General features: G+C 37.6%; 1 protein-coding gene across 1 annotated transcript; it reads right to left on the bottom strand.

Annotated features, from left to right (window-relative positions):
• Window positions 1-13,606: 13,606 nt before the first annotated feature.
• Window positions 13,607-16,736, bottom strand: Or49 (olfactory receptor-like). The gene is made up of 7 exons (XM_028303022.1): window positions 16,211-16,736; window positions 16,039-16,134; window positions 15,585-15,777; window positions 14,831-14,933; window positions 14,427-14,528; window positions 13,988-14,140; window positions 13,607-13,815 (listed from the first exon to the last, which is right to left on the bottom strand). Exons 1-7 carry the CDS (start codon window positions 16,734-16,736, stop codon window positions 13,759-13,761), a joined length of 1,230 nt encoding a protein of 409 aa, XP_028158823.1. The 3' UTR covers window positions 13,607-13,758.
• Between the last annotated feature and the right edge of the window lie 466 nt (window positions 16,737-17,202).

The raw sequence follows: 17,202 nt of genomic DNA, 5'->3' as shown, positions 1-17,202 counted from the left end.
TCGTTCGTGAATGACGTCCACTGCTGGATAAAGGACTCCCCCAAGTTTTTAGCTCAGTCCCAGCTAGAAAGCCCGTAGCTGGATTTTAAGCCAATAGTAAAGAAGTAAAAGGAAAACATAAGTAGCAAATTGGAATGGTGTCACACAATCTTGGTCAAGGACGAAGTTAATAAATTGGGCCGTTTCAAACTTGTACTTCTTTTATTTGTACAATCTATCTATCTATAAATGACTTCAATTTAATTTCAGGCAGTTAAAGATTATACAAAAAACACAATAATATTATCGTCATAGTTACGGTTAAAGTTAGGTGGTACAACTCGGCCCTTATATGCTTACTCTTCACTAAAAAATATTTTAAAGCTTCATTTTCTATTAATCATACACGTAACAGAAACACACTGGCAATCACATAATAATATTATCTATTATCTACTTTACTTATACTACAAAGCTGAAGAGTTTGTTTGTTTACTTGAACGCGCTAATCTCAGGAACTACCGGTCCGATTTGAAAAAATCTTTCAGTGTTAGAAAGCCTATTTATCGAGGAAGGCTATAGGCTATATACAATCACGCTACACGTAATAGGTGCAGAGAAAAAATAAAAAGTGTTGCGAAAACGGGTTTTCACGCGTACGAAGTCGCGGGCACAGCTAGTTTGTTAAAAAAAAATGCCAATCATATATTTTCATAGTATTTTGTCCAGATCGCCTGTTAACATACAAAATATCACATTGAGGAGACGAGACTCGCGCAACTCTGCGCGTTTCATATTTGTAAGTCAGATTTAAGAGAACAATGGACCCTCAACCTCATCTCCGAGCTAAGCCATAATATGAAGGTTTTAAATGCTGAGTTCGTACGTCTTTTGAAAATAATAAAAAATATATGATTTAAAATTGCGCGTTCCATTTCAAATAAGATAGAGACACACTGCACACCGTTAAAATAGACACTGCAAGTGGTCTCAACGCCACATTTTTTGTATGAGTTAGTCTATTTTATATACTCACGGCTTGACGTTTCGGCTGCTAAGTATGTTGCAGCCGTGGTCACAAGCTTTGAGACCCGTGTTTCTCTATCTTCTTCTTCTAATATTATAAAGAGGAAAACTTTGTTTGTTTGTTTGGTTGTAATGAATAGGCTCAAAAACTACAGGACCGTTTTTAAAAATTCTTTCACCCTTCGAAAGCTACATTATCCACGAGTAACATAGGCTAAATTTTATTTTGGAAAAAAATTGGGTTCAGTTGTCCACGCGCGCGAAGCCGCGGGCGGAAAGCTAGTTTTAGATAAAAATAAAACTCGACTCCAGGGTCTTAATAGGCCATTACAATGATATTTGAAATGGAAATAATAGATAACGTTCTTGATTTTCTTTTATTCTATTTCCTCATTTATTAACCGACTTAAAAAAAGAGGTTGCCTCCCATGGTCTCACTCGAGAATATCTCGGTGGACTGACGATCTAGCAAAGATCATGGGAAGCAGCCTGAATGCGAGCAGTGTGATAAGACTCATCCATCAAGGAGAAGAAAGCCCAGCGGTGGACATTTATTATGATGCTATAATGATGATGATATTATAATGAAGTATAAGAAACTTACGAATAATAAATATTAATACGAGTATGTTATGTAATTCTTGGTCAGAATAATAATTTTCTGAGAAATTTTATACATTAAGTATACTCTTATTTATTTTCCTGTACTTTTCCGAAAATCATCTAACCATTATTCGACGTATACAATATCCCAATTACCCTATTTCTTATTTTCCTTAAGATATTCGTAACACGGCCTCATTAGAGACCTTGTTAAATCATTATCTGATTCTATACTAATATTATAAAGCTGAAGAGTTTGTTTGTTTACTTGAACGCGCTAATCTCAGGAACTACGGTCCAATTTGAAAAATTATTTCAGTGTTAGATAGCCCATTTATTGAGGAAGGCTATACAACATCACGCTACGATCAATAGGAGCAGAGCAACAATGAAAAATGTCGCGAAAACGGGTTTTTACGCATACGAAGTCGCGGGCACAGCTAGTAATATTATAAAGGTGAAAAGTTTCGTTTGTTTGTTTATTTGAACGCGCTAATCTCAGGATCTACCGGTCCAATTATAAAAATTATTTTTATGTTATATAGCCCGTTTATCGAAGAGGGCTTTAGGCCATATAACATCACCTTTACAGCCAATAGGGGCAGAGCATTAAAGAAAAATATTATTACGAGAACGGGAAATCTTAATCAAACATTTTCACGCGTACGAAGTCACGGGCACAGTTAGTGATAAATAAAGATAGCTATTAACACAAGAAGAAAATGAATCGCCGCCTCGAGAAATATGTAGGTATATATTTTCTTTTCAGAAACAAAAATTCGTAAGACGAATGCACTTTGTAAGGATTTGCGAGTTTTGACAAAGCTACAGTAGAACTTTTGTAAGTTTTTAATGAGCATCAGAAAACTACATACTTATTGTGCATCTCAAATGACGTCTACTGCTGGACAAAGAATTCCCACAATGATAGATTCTGCACTGCCCGCATCCAGGTGCTTCCCGAAATCTTCGTTCCCGAAATCGATACAGAATTTTGCAGTGGTAGCAGGCAAGCGCTGGACGCAGACCGCTACCAATTGATCAACATGGAAAGCCTATGTTCAGCAGTGGACGTCCTATGGCTGAAATGATGATGATGATGACAAGGACAGAACTTTGATCATTTCTTATTTTGCTAGTATAAATTGCGTCGCTGCAATAAGTGTGTGAATGGGTGACTGTGTTAAAATACCAATAAATATTTAAAACTAGCTTTCCGCCCGCGGCTTCGCCCGCGTGGAATTTTGTCTGTCACAGAAATACTTTATCGCGCGCCATTGTTTCAAAAACCGGGATAAAAACTATTCTATGTTCTTTCCCGGGACTCCAACTATCTCTATGCCAAATTTCATCAAAATCGGTTGCGAGGTTTAAGCGGGAAAGCGTAACAGACAGACAGACAGACAGACAGACAGACAGACAGACAGACAGACAGACAGACAGACAGACAAACAGAGTTACTTTCGCATTTATAATATTAGTTGGGAAGGTGGGATGGGATTAGTTGGGATAGGTCACTACATAATCTTGACGAATAATTTACTATCCCAGTGCTAAATGTTTCATTCGCCGTTAATAGGACGGTACGCTAATTAGAAATTTGAGAAATACCATCCCACCATTCAATTCTGCTTGTACAGCCTTTTCAGCTGTAATAAAGCTTCAGTATCATCACGCCTTATCTTACAAATTAACTGAAAGGTTTTTTAATTTGCAATTAAAAATATGATGAGTTTGTTCCTATTTTTCAACCTTAAGGCTCGCGCTCACGGTCGGATTTTGTCACCGTGACTTTTTTGACACCTCTATACAACTATAGACCCAATACGATGAACTGGTCCCAACCGTGACATTACCGGATCGCTCGATCCGATTTTTGCCATGTTAGAAACTTTATAGTTGAACTAGTGGCGCTCCCTGTTAATGAGTTTGGTGGGACAGTTCAGTGTAGGTTACCCATATTATGGAAATGACAAAAAGTTTCTGTCACTGTCACGTCGCTACGTGCACGCACATCAGCATGGACTTTGTATAGTGACGAAGCAGAGTAGCGACAAAAGTAAACCGTGCGCGCGAGCCCTAAATAAACTGAATAACGCCCGTGTTTACAAACTTACTATGAGGTCTCACAGTGCGCGTGGACGCACAGGGGCACACATGAACCAATCACAACACACTATTCAACGCTGTGCGTTCGATTTGCTGCTTCACATAAGCAAGTATTGTTTGTGAATACGGATGTAAAAACATGAGTAACGATGAATTGAAACAGAATCGTTTGTAATACGATTCACATCAGAAATACAGGTTTCTTTCGCGAACAAAAAGCCTAACAAAGACAAATGATGGCAGTCGACTGAACGGTGTTACGGGGTAAACAATTATGTAAGCTTCATGCTTAGAAATGATTACTATATTCACTGTATTCCGTCTTTTAAATATGAATGTAAATTAGATTCTGTATTTAATTTGAGTTTCATTTGCGTGTCATCTGCGTTTCATTTCAATGTCATCTACGTTTCAGTTGCGGTTCATTACTTATGTAGTTCTATGGAAGCTTAATATAAAATCAATGTGGCTTGGATCAATGTTACAATTCGGTCACAGTATTGAATCTACTAGATGGTGTAGTGCTTTATTATCTCTTACTGTATGTACTCCTTTGACTGTGGACTGTGGATGCCCAAACGTAGCAAACATAACTATGATTATATGTATTTGTCCAAATGTAAGATAATTAGTATCAATCTTTCCTACGACTTCTTTACTCAAATACTCTATGGACTATGGCATAAGTTAAACACGCTGCTTTGCACGCAGGACAAAGATTTTGTATTATGTGTCTGCTGCCAATCTGCGTTCCGCGTGCGTATAGCCCGCTTACCTAATATGAAGAATATGTATGAAATAATGAAATGCGGACAGCCCTCATCACAGGCAAAAGGTGTATCTGAGTTAAGTTAATCAATATGATCTAATATAATGATATTTAATAAGAAAAAAAAGTCCCATTTCCCACTAATTAACGTAAACCAAAGCAGTGCAATTTAAAATTTGATCGCACAAAATTATATTTGAATAGAACGCAGTACAAGTTCCATTTTTGTCGGGGCGAAAAGCGCAATATTCCGTGGAGTGGGGCTGGAGGCCTCTCGCCTTTTTATGGCTGCCCCACTTAGCTCGAGACTGGGGCATGACGAGCTCTAAACAACTAAGGCCACTCGAGCAACTTATGAGCGCTCGAATGTAACGTTCCGCCTGTCATTTGTTATTTTCGCTTTTGTAATTGGAAGAGGATTTGATGTTTGAAGAGTTTAAAAGGTGCCATCGAGTTTGGGTACTGTTTGATGGACACTTTTTGTTTGTAAGTATATTTTTATTTACGTAGACGCCCGTATTCACAAATGATGCTAGCTTGCTTCACTTAAGCAGCAAATCGAACGCACACCGTTGTATAGAGTTCTGTAATTGGTTTGGTTTATATGTCATCCTGTGCGTCCACGCGCACTGTGAGACCTTATAGTATTGTTTGTGAGTACAAGCGTGAGTTTCGACTTTTGAGTCAGAGTTGCATTCGTATAAATTACAGTGATTAATTTGGTTTTAGAGAAGATTATGAGAGACTAGTGGCTTAAGTTTTTCGTGAGAGCTTCCTTTAAGAATTGCTTAATAAATAATACATACTTTAGAATTGAATATTTGTCAACGTCAAACTGTCATATTTGTGTCTAGCCTTTAAAACAGTACTTACATGAACTTTAGAATGAATTGACACCCTCTATCGTACTCTGCCCAGTTTGTTGACCAAAAACACAGTGGAAACGAACAGAACAAATTTAATTAACTCACCATTGAACGAATGAATAGAACGATAAAAGATTTACGCATTGAACGACTCGTGCCATTCATTCTGTAACAACTCACTCGCTTTGTCTAGCTCCCATTCAGTCAACTTGTCATAGAATAACGTAATTTATCAAGTTGCGCGACGCCTCTTAAAATTGGGGTCGCGGTGTATAGTCGGCCTCAGAAAGACTAAAACTGTTCTGTTATATTAAAATCATCATCATTTCAGTCATAGAACGTCCTCTGATGAACATACTCCCCCAAAGAATACTGAATGCTGTCAAAACAAATTAATTGTCTGTAATTGTATTTGATAAATAAATGAAAAAAAAGAATTCTATAATGACCTGGTTTGGTAGCGGCCTGCATTCGGCGCCTTCTTGCTACCTTTATGAGGTCGTCGGTCCACCTTGTGGGTGGACGTCCTAGGCTGCACTTTCCGGTACGTGACCTCCACTCCAGAACTTTGCTGCTTCTGTTCTGCTATATGCTATACTAGCTGTGCCCGCGACTTCGTCCGCGTGGAATAATGACTTTGGGTAGGCACTTTTAATAATTTAGTCTAATTATTTTGCAAATAGCTTTTGCCCGCGACTTCGTCCGCGGAGAAGTCGAAAACGTTCTCATTCGATTTTTAAATGTTTTTAACGTTATTATCTAAATGTTTGAATACTTATAAAATATAAAAATCTTAAAGGTTAAATTAATAAACATAANTTCGTATCCAGGGTCCGATGATGGAGCTGTAAGGGGGCAGATTTTTTTTTTCACTATGTGACTGTCTTTATTTTGTACCTACTTAATATATATTTTACATATTATACCTATTCGTGTTTCATTATGAATCGAAATATAAAAGACTTAATAAACTCTATTAAAAATTTAAATTAATTTATCAAGTTTGAATACCTCATTCTACCTTAAAATTAATAACTTAAATCAAGTCTTAATACGGTCACGGCTCAAGATTTTTTTGTCCATTTCAGCGTTCTTTTTACTCTTTTGACGTTGCGTTGACAGCTTTTACCTAAATTCGCGCGGAATATTTTTGTGAAATGGCTCTTAAAATAATAATTTTTCTTGTACGCGCATTGTCATGTTGGTTGTTCTATTAAATGAAATTAAATATTATTGCAGTTAATTTCTACCGCTTTCTTTAATTCGTATATAAGTAATTTTTCTGCCGCAAAGCTTGCAAGTAAATATTTTTTACTAGCTTTCCGCCTGCAGCTTCGCCCGTGTGGAATTTTGTCTGTCACAAAAAAGCTTTATCGCGCGCGTCCCTGTTTCAATAACCGGGATAAAAACTATTCTATGTCCTTTCCCGGGACTCAAACTATCTCTTTGCCAAATTTCATCAATATCGTTTCAGTGGTTTAGGCGTGAAAGCAAGACAGACAGACAGACAGATAGACAGACAGAGTAACTTTCGCATTTAATACTCGCATATAATAAATCTTTGGACAATTTCACACAGCGCCAGCTAGCCCCAAAGTAAGCAACTTAATGCTTGTGTTATGGGTGCTAGCTTAACGGATATACTACTTATATACTTTTTTTTTTAAATACATACATATTATACATAGTAACACCCAGACCCGTCACAGAAATTAAAATTCATCATTTCTATTTCTGCCCGGCCGGGAATCGAACCCGGGACCTCTCGGCATAGTAGTCCGCTCTGAACCACTACACCAAACGGCCGACGAATATTAGTATAGATAGTATGTAGATTAGTCAAAGTAATGAGTCTTGGTGCAATATTCTAACCAAGCCAGCCTTATCAGAAAATGGCTGCTTTAAATCAACAGCGCACTAATCTGACTCTATGCATAAAAATACAATGTCGCAAATTCGGGCACCTTCAACGGCAAAGACATAAAAAACAAATAAAGTCTTACCCAATTGGACTAATTGGTTCAGTTCGAGCACAGGGAGTGTGATTGCAAACGGTTTATGGTGCTATGAATGGTAATTAGAAATTTACGGGGTCACAAACCCTTAATCAGGTTTCGGGGGCTGACATGTTTGGCATTATCTGTTGGGTTGATTGGACCGTCGTAAAGGCATCCCAGTATGTAAACGTTATTTTTATTCTTGATTTTAACTATTTCTTGGGCAATTTTAACTTCAGATGTTTTTTTTTTCATATTATCTTTATAAGCGAAAGGTTTCTTTACTCACTCACTCATCACGAAATCTCAGAAACTACAATGGGCTAGGAGTCTCAAATTTTGTATGAGGGTTCCTTTTAGAACGAAGGTGCTCACTAAGACGGGATTTTGCAAAATTCAAAGACAGGAGAAAGAGACGCAGAGATAAATCGCTTTTGACCTGGTTTCAGTTCCTAAATGAAGTAATCTATTTTTAAAGTAAATAATTATAGATGCAATGCAACTCTTAAAAAAGCCAAAATAGAAACTGTACCAACATCCTACCTACACGGAAGTTGCAAAGGTTGGGAATATGATGTGCGATTAGTTCCATAAAACTTGACAGAACGTATAAACTTGGTGCTATTGTATTTGTATCCAGACTCAGAATTTTTAATTTCTTTGCTTTTCTAATATTGCCATACTTTTGAGCTGACCCTTTTATCAGCGGACAGAAGCTATGCATGGTTCGGAGTTCGAATTTCGAAGATAGAATGTGTCTAACAATCCCTATTAAAATAGTTGGAAGTTGCCCACGAAATGGCGAAGTTGTCACCAAATTATTTTAGTTACATGGGTACTAGTAGGCAATTGTGTGATGATGATACATTGTAAGTAAAATAGTTTTTGTCCGTGATTTAGTCTGCATCATCATCATCCATAGGACGTCCACTGCTGAACATAGGCCTCCCCCAATGACTCATAATGACCGATTGGCAGCGGCCTACATTCAGCGCCTTCCTGATACCTTTATAAAGTCGTCGGTCCACCTTGTAGTCTGCATAGATTACGATAAAATAGTAGAAGTACCTACCTAATTCATTCTAACTCGAGGAACCTAAAGTGGTCACATGAGATCACGGTAACTATATTGATTTCTATTGAATCTCGATTTGCCAGGGCTTTTTACTCTATTTGGATGTAGTAGGCATTTGGTTGCAAGTTTGCAACTACTCGTAAATACCTCAGTTATTAACAAAAAATTGCCACGATAGCCGAACGGTGAAGGGGTCGGACCGACTCGTGATCCGGGGAATGCGGGTTCGGTCCCCGCCGCCGCTCGACTATTGTGGTGAGCTCACTCGGGACACAAGCATATTTATCTTAGTACGAGGGGCTAACGGGACTATTAGTAATTTGTGTAATAACAAATTACTTATAATCTTAAAAAAAAATACTAACTACACAATAACCTGTATAATTTTCCTGCCACGATCAGAGACTTCGAGTAAATTGTCTTATCATAACGTACGTTTATACTTCTTACGGTTTGTCTATAAAGGTGCTGGCCAAGAGAGCTGGCCCACATTTCTTGTAAAATAAAACCGGTAAATAAGCCGGTGCCACAGCGGGCCGACGCAAACTGCCGCGGCTCCCGTTACGGGTCACAAATTGTTTTTGTGGCTGCTCTAATTATTTACACTTGATGACTCTGCCGAAGATATAGAAGATGCTGGAAGTGGTTGCAGAATGTTGGCAGATAAAGACCAGTTTGACAGATGGTGGGATTTAAGGATACCACAAGAAGGAAGCTAAGGTGTAGTGCTTCCTTCCGAGCGGGTGTTATGCTCGAGGGCCAAGGTCTGGTTATTTAGCATCTCGGTTTTCTATACGAATACACAGTCAGAGCGGAGAATTTTGATACCGCGATGCAGGATTGTAGGCACGGTATTGTCAGCGCCATCTGTTGTGGTTTGTTGATAGATGTCGCCACAAGGTTAACCGTCTATGTACTCCAAGAAATTCCTTCGTTCATTCGTTTCAGTCAAATGACGTCCACAGCAGGACAAAGTCCCCCAAGGATTTCCATAACGATCGGTACGAGGTACTTCCCGTGAACTTCACCAGATTGTCGACTCACTTAGTGTCTGCCCACAGTACCTGGATACGGAAATCCTTGGGGGAGGCCTTTGCCCAACAGTGGACGTCATTTGGCTGAAACGAACGAAGTTAAAAATCTGAGTACAGCAGTTTATCACTATGCATATTTGCGACTATATCGATTCCTTACGACTTCCATTCTCCATAGATCTTGGTTACACCCCTAGCTCGGTGCGCCAGCCGCATCCAACGCAATAAAAATGCAAACTTGTCAACGAGTGTTATATCATTTTTATATCTTCTGACATTAATTGTAACATTGTGGCAGTGTACGCGGAATTTGAATTTAGATGGGCAATGGTTTGTGTTTTTTTAATTAGTTTTGTGACGACTCCGCTGCGGCGACGCGAATTTCGTGTGACTATATTAACTCCGAAATTTGTTTTTGCTGAAATTAGCCAACTTTTGAAGTGCAGGCCAAATCCCCATGGACGTCTGATAAATTAGAGATGATGATGATCTTCTGTAGTGAAGATTAAGTAACCTGCACTGATAATTTATTGAAATAATTCTCAGTCTATTAAATCTATCACTAATATTGTAAAGAGGAATGATTTGATTGTTTGAATTAAACAGGTTCCGAAATTACTGGAATGATTTGAAAAAAAAATATGTCACTACTAGAATCCTAATTAGGTACGTTATTTCTGATGAACATAGGGTGTATGTACGAAGTTTGTCAGGTCGGCTAACTCAAATCACTAGACACATGGGAGCTCGGAGTCAAGGTATTCGGCTTTATTCCTTAGAAAACACAGTTTCTATTGACACAGACCTACCTACATTCTATTTAAACAATACTGAACACTGCTTCACAACCTCGCACCCTAATTAAAATAGCTCTGACTATTTATTCCCTCCCAATTTAATTTCGCCACTTCATTCCTTCTGTGACACTAAGGGGTAATATACAATGTCCCAAGGAAGCTCGCCTTAAATTAATGTAGAAATCTAGACGTTAATATACAGTTCAGATTTTCGCACCTGCTTTGTATAATTAAATGCACTGTGCAATTTCTTCTTCTTAAACAATGTTGCTGCTAAGAAAATTACTTGTGTAGGGATTGTAATTATTAGTAGGTGTAATAATAAATTAAGGTTGGGGCAGCAAGGTTCTGGAGTGGAGGCCGCGTGCAGGAAAACGCAGCGTGGGACGTCCATCTACAAAGTGGACCGACGACATCGTAAAATTAGCAGGAAGGCGCTGGACGCAGGCTGGCAATCATCTATTTTTTCGATTGTACAAATTTGAGTAAGCCCCATCTTAAATCGTAACAAATAAAACATGTCTCCCTCAACAAGGCAGATGTACAAAACCTTTTACAGTGATGTTTTACAATCCCCAGTGGAATTGTTTCCAGGCAAATCTAATTAAATGTGTTTTTGCGGAGTATTGGTAGGAGACGGAACCTTCGTTAGGACCTCTGACGTTTAGTTCTGTGCTTAGATTCTAAAATTGTTAATTGGAAATTCCTTTGTATAAAATGGAATTTTGGAGTCATAGTTTCCGTTTCTATGGAATGTGAGGACGACCGTAATTCTCTTTTTATAAACTTTTACTCAATCAATTCAATTTTTCCATCTTGGCCGAGCGGGAAATAATTTCCCCGTAGCCCGTATTAGATTATGAATTAATAAAATAATTCATAATTTCAGTCATGCACGACGTTCTATATTGCCCTTCCCGGTACGTTTGGCCTCCACTCCAGAACCTAGCTGCCCCATCGACCGTCAGTTCTGGGTGCTATGTGCCCTGCCGGTTGCCACTTTAGTAGCTAATCAGTCGCAATTATTGTTCAATAAGTACGTAAAAATCATAAAGGAACCAATAAAAGACAAATGGTGAGGTTTTAACTTTATGATAACGCTTATCTTCATCTTAAAGCATGCTTGGTTATGTATATCAACGTGAAATTGTAAATTATTCCTTCAGATTAACCTGACATAGTTAGATTATAATCTAACTTAACCTAACCTACTGTTAGTTTACAATCTCGCGCGTTTATTATAAACTGAAGGACTTCACAATTTTACGTAACTTCACGTTCATGTCTATCTCACACAGAATTTTTAGTGGAAGTCCGCTATCTTTGTATGTATTTTGAAAACGGGTAAGCCCACAAATTCTAGATAAACAATCTCATTTCGCGATAAGTCCGCCCATGCCGGGACAGCCTAGCGGGCAGATTAAGTAGGCATTACCACATTCATGAGATGCCTAGTGGCCCGTCTGTTTTGTGTTTAATCAAATCAATTTATTGTTTTTTTTTCAATTGGTAGGTTTTTTAACCTATATTCAGTAAGTACAATGTAATTTCCATGTCTAAGTAAGTAAAATTAATTTATTAATATTAGGCTTTTACATAACTAATTAGACTATAACAACATCTCCCCGAAAACTTTCCACACAAAACTACCAAACTGTCGAGATTAGACTAATAATTTATTCACCTTTTAGTAAATCCTTTCCGTAATGCAAGTTGGCCACCCCTGATCTAAAGTAACTAACCACGCACTTTTCACTTCGTAGAAGTCAAATCCACATTCATGAGGCTCCACGCTGCATTATCACGGGCAGCGTATTTCCGAGGATGAGGCTCCGGGCGGCGTATTTACATTTTCCAATTGGATCAGTGGCCATTCGGTACGATCGGCTTACGGCTGGCAACTACAGCTGTACACCGCTCACCACTGTGGTTTCTACTATAGGCTTCGCATAAGCTTAAAACTGGTTTTTAGGGCTCTAGCGACAGTTTTTTTTCACGTGGCTTTCGAATCAGAACAAAAATCTTTCTCCACATTTAAATAAACAAAGGTTGACTTTAATTCCAGTAAGAGTAGAACAACAAAACCTACATCAAATGGCCTCGCAGGATCAGCAGGTGACCTTACAAAGGTAGCAGGAAGACGCTGGCTGCAAGCCGCTACCAACCGGCCAATATGGAAATCATTGCCTCCGCAAGCCTAAGCGGAGGGCTATGTTCAGCAGTTGACGTCCTGTGGCTGAAATGATGATGATGAAGCTCCAGGCGGCGTATTTACATTTTCCAATTGGATCAGTGGCCATTCGGTACGAACGGCTTACGGCTGGCGACTACACGCTGTACACTGCTCACCACTGTGGTTTCTACTATAGGCTTCAAATAAGATTAAAACTGGTTTTTAAGGCCCTAGCGACGAAACATTTTTCCGTGGATTTGGAATTAGAACAAAACACTCTCATCACATTTAAATATCTAACACTAACTGGTTTTTAACTAAAGGTTGACTGTAGTTCTAGCTAGGGTAGAACAACAAAACCTACATACCAACCGGCCAATATGGAAATCATTGCGGAGGCCTATGTGCAACAGTAGACGTCCTGTAGCTGAAATGATGATAATGATGCTGTACGCTATACACTGCTCACCACTGGGTTTCTACTCTTTCAACTACGCTTAAAATGGTACAGGTGACAGGCTAAAAGGATTTAATATTACTTTTATTCCTTAGGTCAGGGTTTCCCAATTTTTTTTTGCCAAGGAACCCTAATTGATTATACTTTTCCTAGCGGAACCCTTGTGCGTAAACAAGTCGGTGCTAGCGAACAACGTCGGTCACGAAACGTGGGATAATATTTTTACGGAACCCTTGCGGCCTTTCCACGGAACCCCAGGGTTCCGCGGACCACCATTCGGGAACCGCTGCCTTAGGTAGTGGTGCCTGCTGCTGTCTTTCTTGAAACTATAATCCGGGCCTTTTTAAGGCAAGAGTGAATAGGACACAGGGCAGATATCATGTACCTACCATCCTAGACTGCATCTCACTTAACATCAGTGTGCTTACACCATGAGTTTACGTTAGGTGTGCTCGCTAGCGACTGCGTAAAAAATTACATTAAATGTATGACATATTGTGAAGCGCCCCTAGTGGCTACTTTCAAGAAATAAAATCTCCATAGAATTTTTTACGTAAGTACTCGCTAGCGAGCACACCTAACGTAAACTCATGGTAAGCACACTGGTGCGATTGCTTGAATAAATTATTTTTTTTCTTTATCATTGATTAATTCTAGAATATAAAATTATCTTCTGAAGGGGTATATGGTGTACGCTAACTTACCAGACATTGTATTTGGATTATAGAGGGGCTACCGTGTAATTTTATTTTAAAAATCTTCCACAATTTCAAATACTCAACAACTTTAGATTGTATGATTGTGCGACAGTGAATCAAGTAATACTAATCTGTTTGTTTTTCAAAACTGAACTTAATTTGAATTTATATTTTATTAATCCTCCAGAACGGACATGACTAATGTAAAGAAGGACATTCCAGTTTTGATGAACTGAAAAGAAAATTGATAATTTTAATGAAATTCATCATCACCCTCATTAATGTTTCAGTAAATAAATTTAAGTTCTTTGTTTATCAAAAAAATATTACCTACTGTTAAAGCTTTTCGTGCAAATAATTCCAAGTTTCAAATTAAGCATTTAAGTTTTACTAACTTAACTTACCCATGTAAAAGTCGGCAAAGACAACGGTATTGATCCAAATATAAAGACGCGCATTCTCTGACTCAGCGCCATTTTGAAAATTCTCACGTGAATTTTATGTTTCTTGTCAAAAATATACCAGTTTTCAGTTACAGCTCTCTCTAGATTAGCGCACTGAAAAAGTGTAGGTAATAAGTTTCATTTACTTGATTTATTTATTAATAACAGGAATTTGGGATTTGATTTTCCTTGTTTTTTTTTCCATCGACTTTCCAAAAAAAGACAGACTAACAACGTGATAACACAGTACAATTAATATTCACCAGTTTGTTTTTAATGTCCAAAACGCTTTACAATAGATCCATATTATTTAACTTTAATGGCGCAATACGAGTACATCATCATTGTTTTTATTTGTATGTTGTAGAATAATTCATTTTTTACGAATATTTTAACTTACCTCATTATCGACTTGTTGTCCAAGCAAACAAAACATGAGTACCACCATGATGAAACAGAACTCATGGACGTAATATTTTATTGTGTCTGGAGATAGTTTTTCCTATAAAATAAAAATTAAATTACATAATATAAAACTTTAAGAAGAAAACTTTCTAAAGAATGTGTAAAAACCTGTTATGCCTTAGATTGTGAAAGAGAAATGGGTAAAGATTTTTATTCAATTTATTTAAAATCGCACTCAGCAAACTTGTCCTCGATGAGATTCAAATGTGCAACTAGACATAGCTGTCGTTATTCAGTTTAAAAAATACCACAGACTATGCGACCTTCAAAATAAAAAATACCAATACGCAAAACACGAAGTAAAGCGTCAAATAGGAATAAATTAAGTGGATTACTCACTGAAATTGCAATTTTAACGGAGCACATACACACAAGCATTATAGCAACCAGTATGAGGGTCAGGTAGAACGGCTGGCATATCACATTCAGTCGGTTGCTGAATCTGAAATTACGTATTTCAGTACAATATCCATTCAGTTCGTAGTCAATTTAGTTTAGTACTCAATTTCAGATACAAAGCGTATTATTTGGATTCTGGTGTGCAAAATAAAGAGAATAATAAGGATTGTATTTCAAAGCAACATTAGAAGCAAAGTATAAAAATACCGATTTCAAAAACTCCAAACTAAATCTTCCACTTAAAAGAAATATCTATACTAATATTATAAATGGGAAAGTAACTCTGTCTGTCTGTCTCTCTTTCACGCCTAAACCACTGAACCGATTTTGATGTAAGTTGGCATAGAGTTTGAGTCCCGGAAAAGGACATAGGATAGTTCTTATCCCGGTTATTGAAACAGGGAAGCGCGCGATAAAGTTTTTCTGTGACAGACAAAATTCCAAGCGGGCGATGCCGCGGGCGGAAAGCTAGTAGTCGAATAAATCTCAGAGCTCGATTGTGTCATTTGATTGGTCTACATATTAAAATTCAACTAATCAAAAGTCTAATCAAACCTACGAGTATGCTTGAATTTGAGTTTGGAGCTTAGTTCTACAATACACCGGAGTTGAACGATTTTGTTAAAATGACCATTGTTTTAAAAACAAAAGAAATATTTACGAGTACTTCATATTTTAATTAAACTTTATATACCTTTTTAGTTTGATATAATGATCAACACACTGCGACAATACAGCAGTACAGCACATCTGCCAGCGATCACCTTTTTCCTTGATGATTTCCATCACCAGTTCGTCCAGGTTCTCCATGACGAAGGTAAGGATCCTGAGCTGGCGGATGACTTGACCAACCAGCAGTATGATTGTTAGTTGTAAGCCTGGATAAGCTGCAAACGGGAAAATAACTTGGATTTTAAATATTTTTAACTTAATTGTGTTTGAAGCTCAAAAAAACGTTAATTAGTTTTTAGTGTCTTTTTTACACTTAAATCACAGAACAAATTTAGGTTTCGGATCCTGGAAAAAATATTTTCTCCTGGTTTTTAAGTCTTTTTGTGACAGGCCAAAATACGCAGGCGAAACTGCGATCAAAAGGTAGACTATCTAAATGTGCATTAAATATTATTATGTAGTAATGTTCTTCTTACCAATGCAACAAAGATAGCCAGCATATGCGTGGAATACAAAAGATATTACGTAAACCTTAAAATTCTCCAAGCTCCACGGAAACCACATGTCAAATGCTGCAAATGAATTGTACTCTCATCAAACACTATCACCAAATCATAGTAATATTTCTAATAATATTTGAAATCTTACCCAGTAGCCTCAAGCTTTTATCCCCTCTTGACAGCATTTCATAAATGGGGCTGCAAAGATACATAGTGGCCACCAACCAAACACTCGTCACATAACACTTTAGCAGCACCTTCGTCAACCTGAACAGCTTCTCCTGAGAATCGTTCACCATCTGCTTCAATTCAATCAACTTCTTTCCACTCTCCAACTTCAGTACAAACTGGATCAGCGGCATTTCTAGAATTTCGTCTTTAAAAACCATTTCACCCAAGAAAATTCGGAACTTCTTTCTGAAAATTAAGCAAACGCCCAAAGATATGGTCATGATCACTCCGGTCGTCCAGATGCAAGCACCTTGGATGAATATGAGCAAGTCTGAGCAGTTGACAACGACGAAACCAGTAGTGAAGATGAAGCTTAAAGATCCGATGATAAAGTTGAAAATCTGAAAGGCAAGCCAAAGCTTAGAGTCCCAGTTCCCTTCAGCATAAATTAGGATACCAGCAAAGGATAGGACCCGGTGGAAAACTTTGATGGTGTCTTCCATCGTGCAGTCGGTGTGAAATAGTTAGCAAGAGTAATAGTTTTAAAGTTTAGATTTAGTCGGAAGGGTACAGTCGGGTACACAAGTACACATTTAAATAAAAACTATTACAACTATGTTGTTAAAATTATGTAAATTAATTTATTGAAATGATGAAACATTGTATAAAATTCAATTTATATATACTGTTTCTTCACTTTCGTTCTCTCAAGAACATTTTGTGTGGCTGAAAAAATAAAATACTGAAACTTTAAAAAATAATTCAATTAGTTTAAAAATATAAAATATTTTTCACCGAGTCTTGTGAGTTTAAGGGTATATCAAACATTTCGATCGTTTTAAATACATCCATAAATCATAAACCCTCTCCCCTCCGACCCTGGTCCGGCGAACATAAAATACACTATCGCCCAAATTAATGATCTTGTCACTTAACAATGCTACCAACATAAGTTATCTAACAAATAAA

This window comes from Ostrinia furnacalis, unplaced genomic scaffold (genome assembly GCF_004193835.3).
Source record: "Ostrinia furnacalis isolate ACB-3 unplaced genomic scaffold, ASM419383v2 OfSCF1172, whole genome shotgun sequence".
Lineage (NCBI taxonomy): Eukaryota > Metazoa > Arthropoda > Insecta > Lepidoptera > Crambidae > Ostrinia > Ostrinia furnacalis.
The sequence above is the reverse complement of the archived record's forward strand: the minus strand, read 5'-3'. Positions and strand labels throughout refer to the sequence as shown.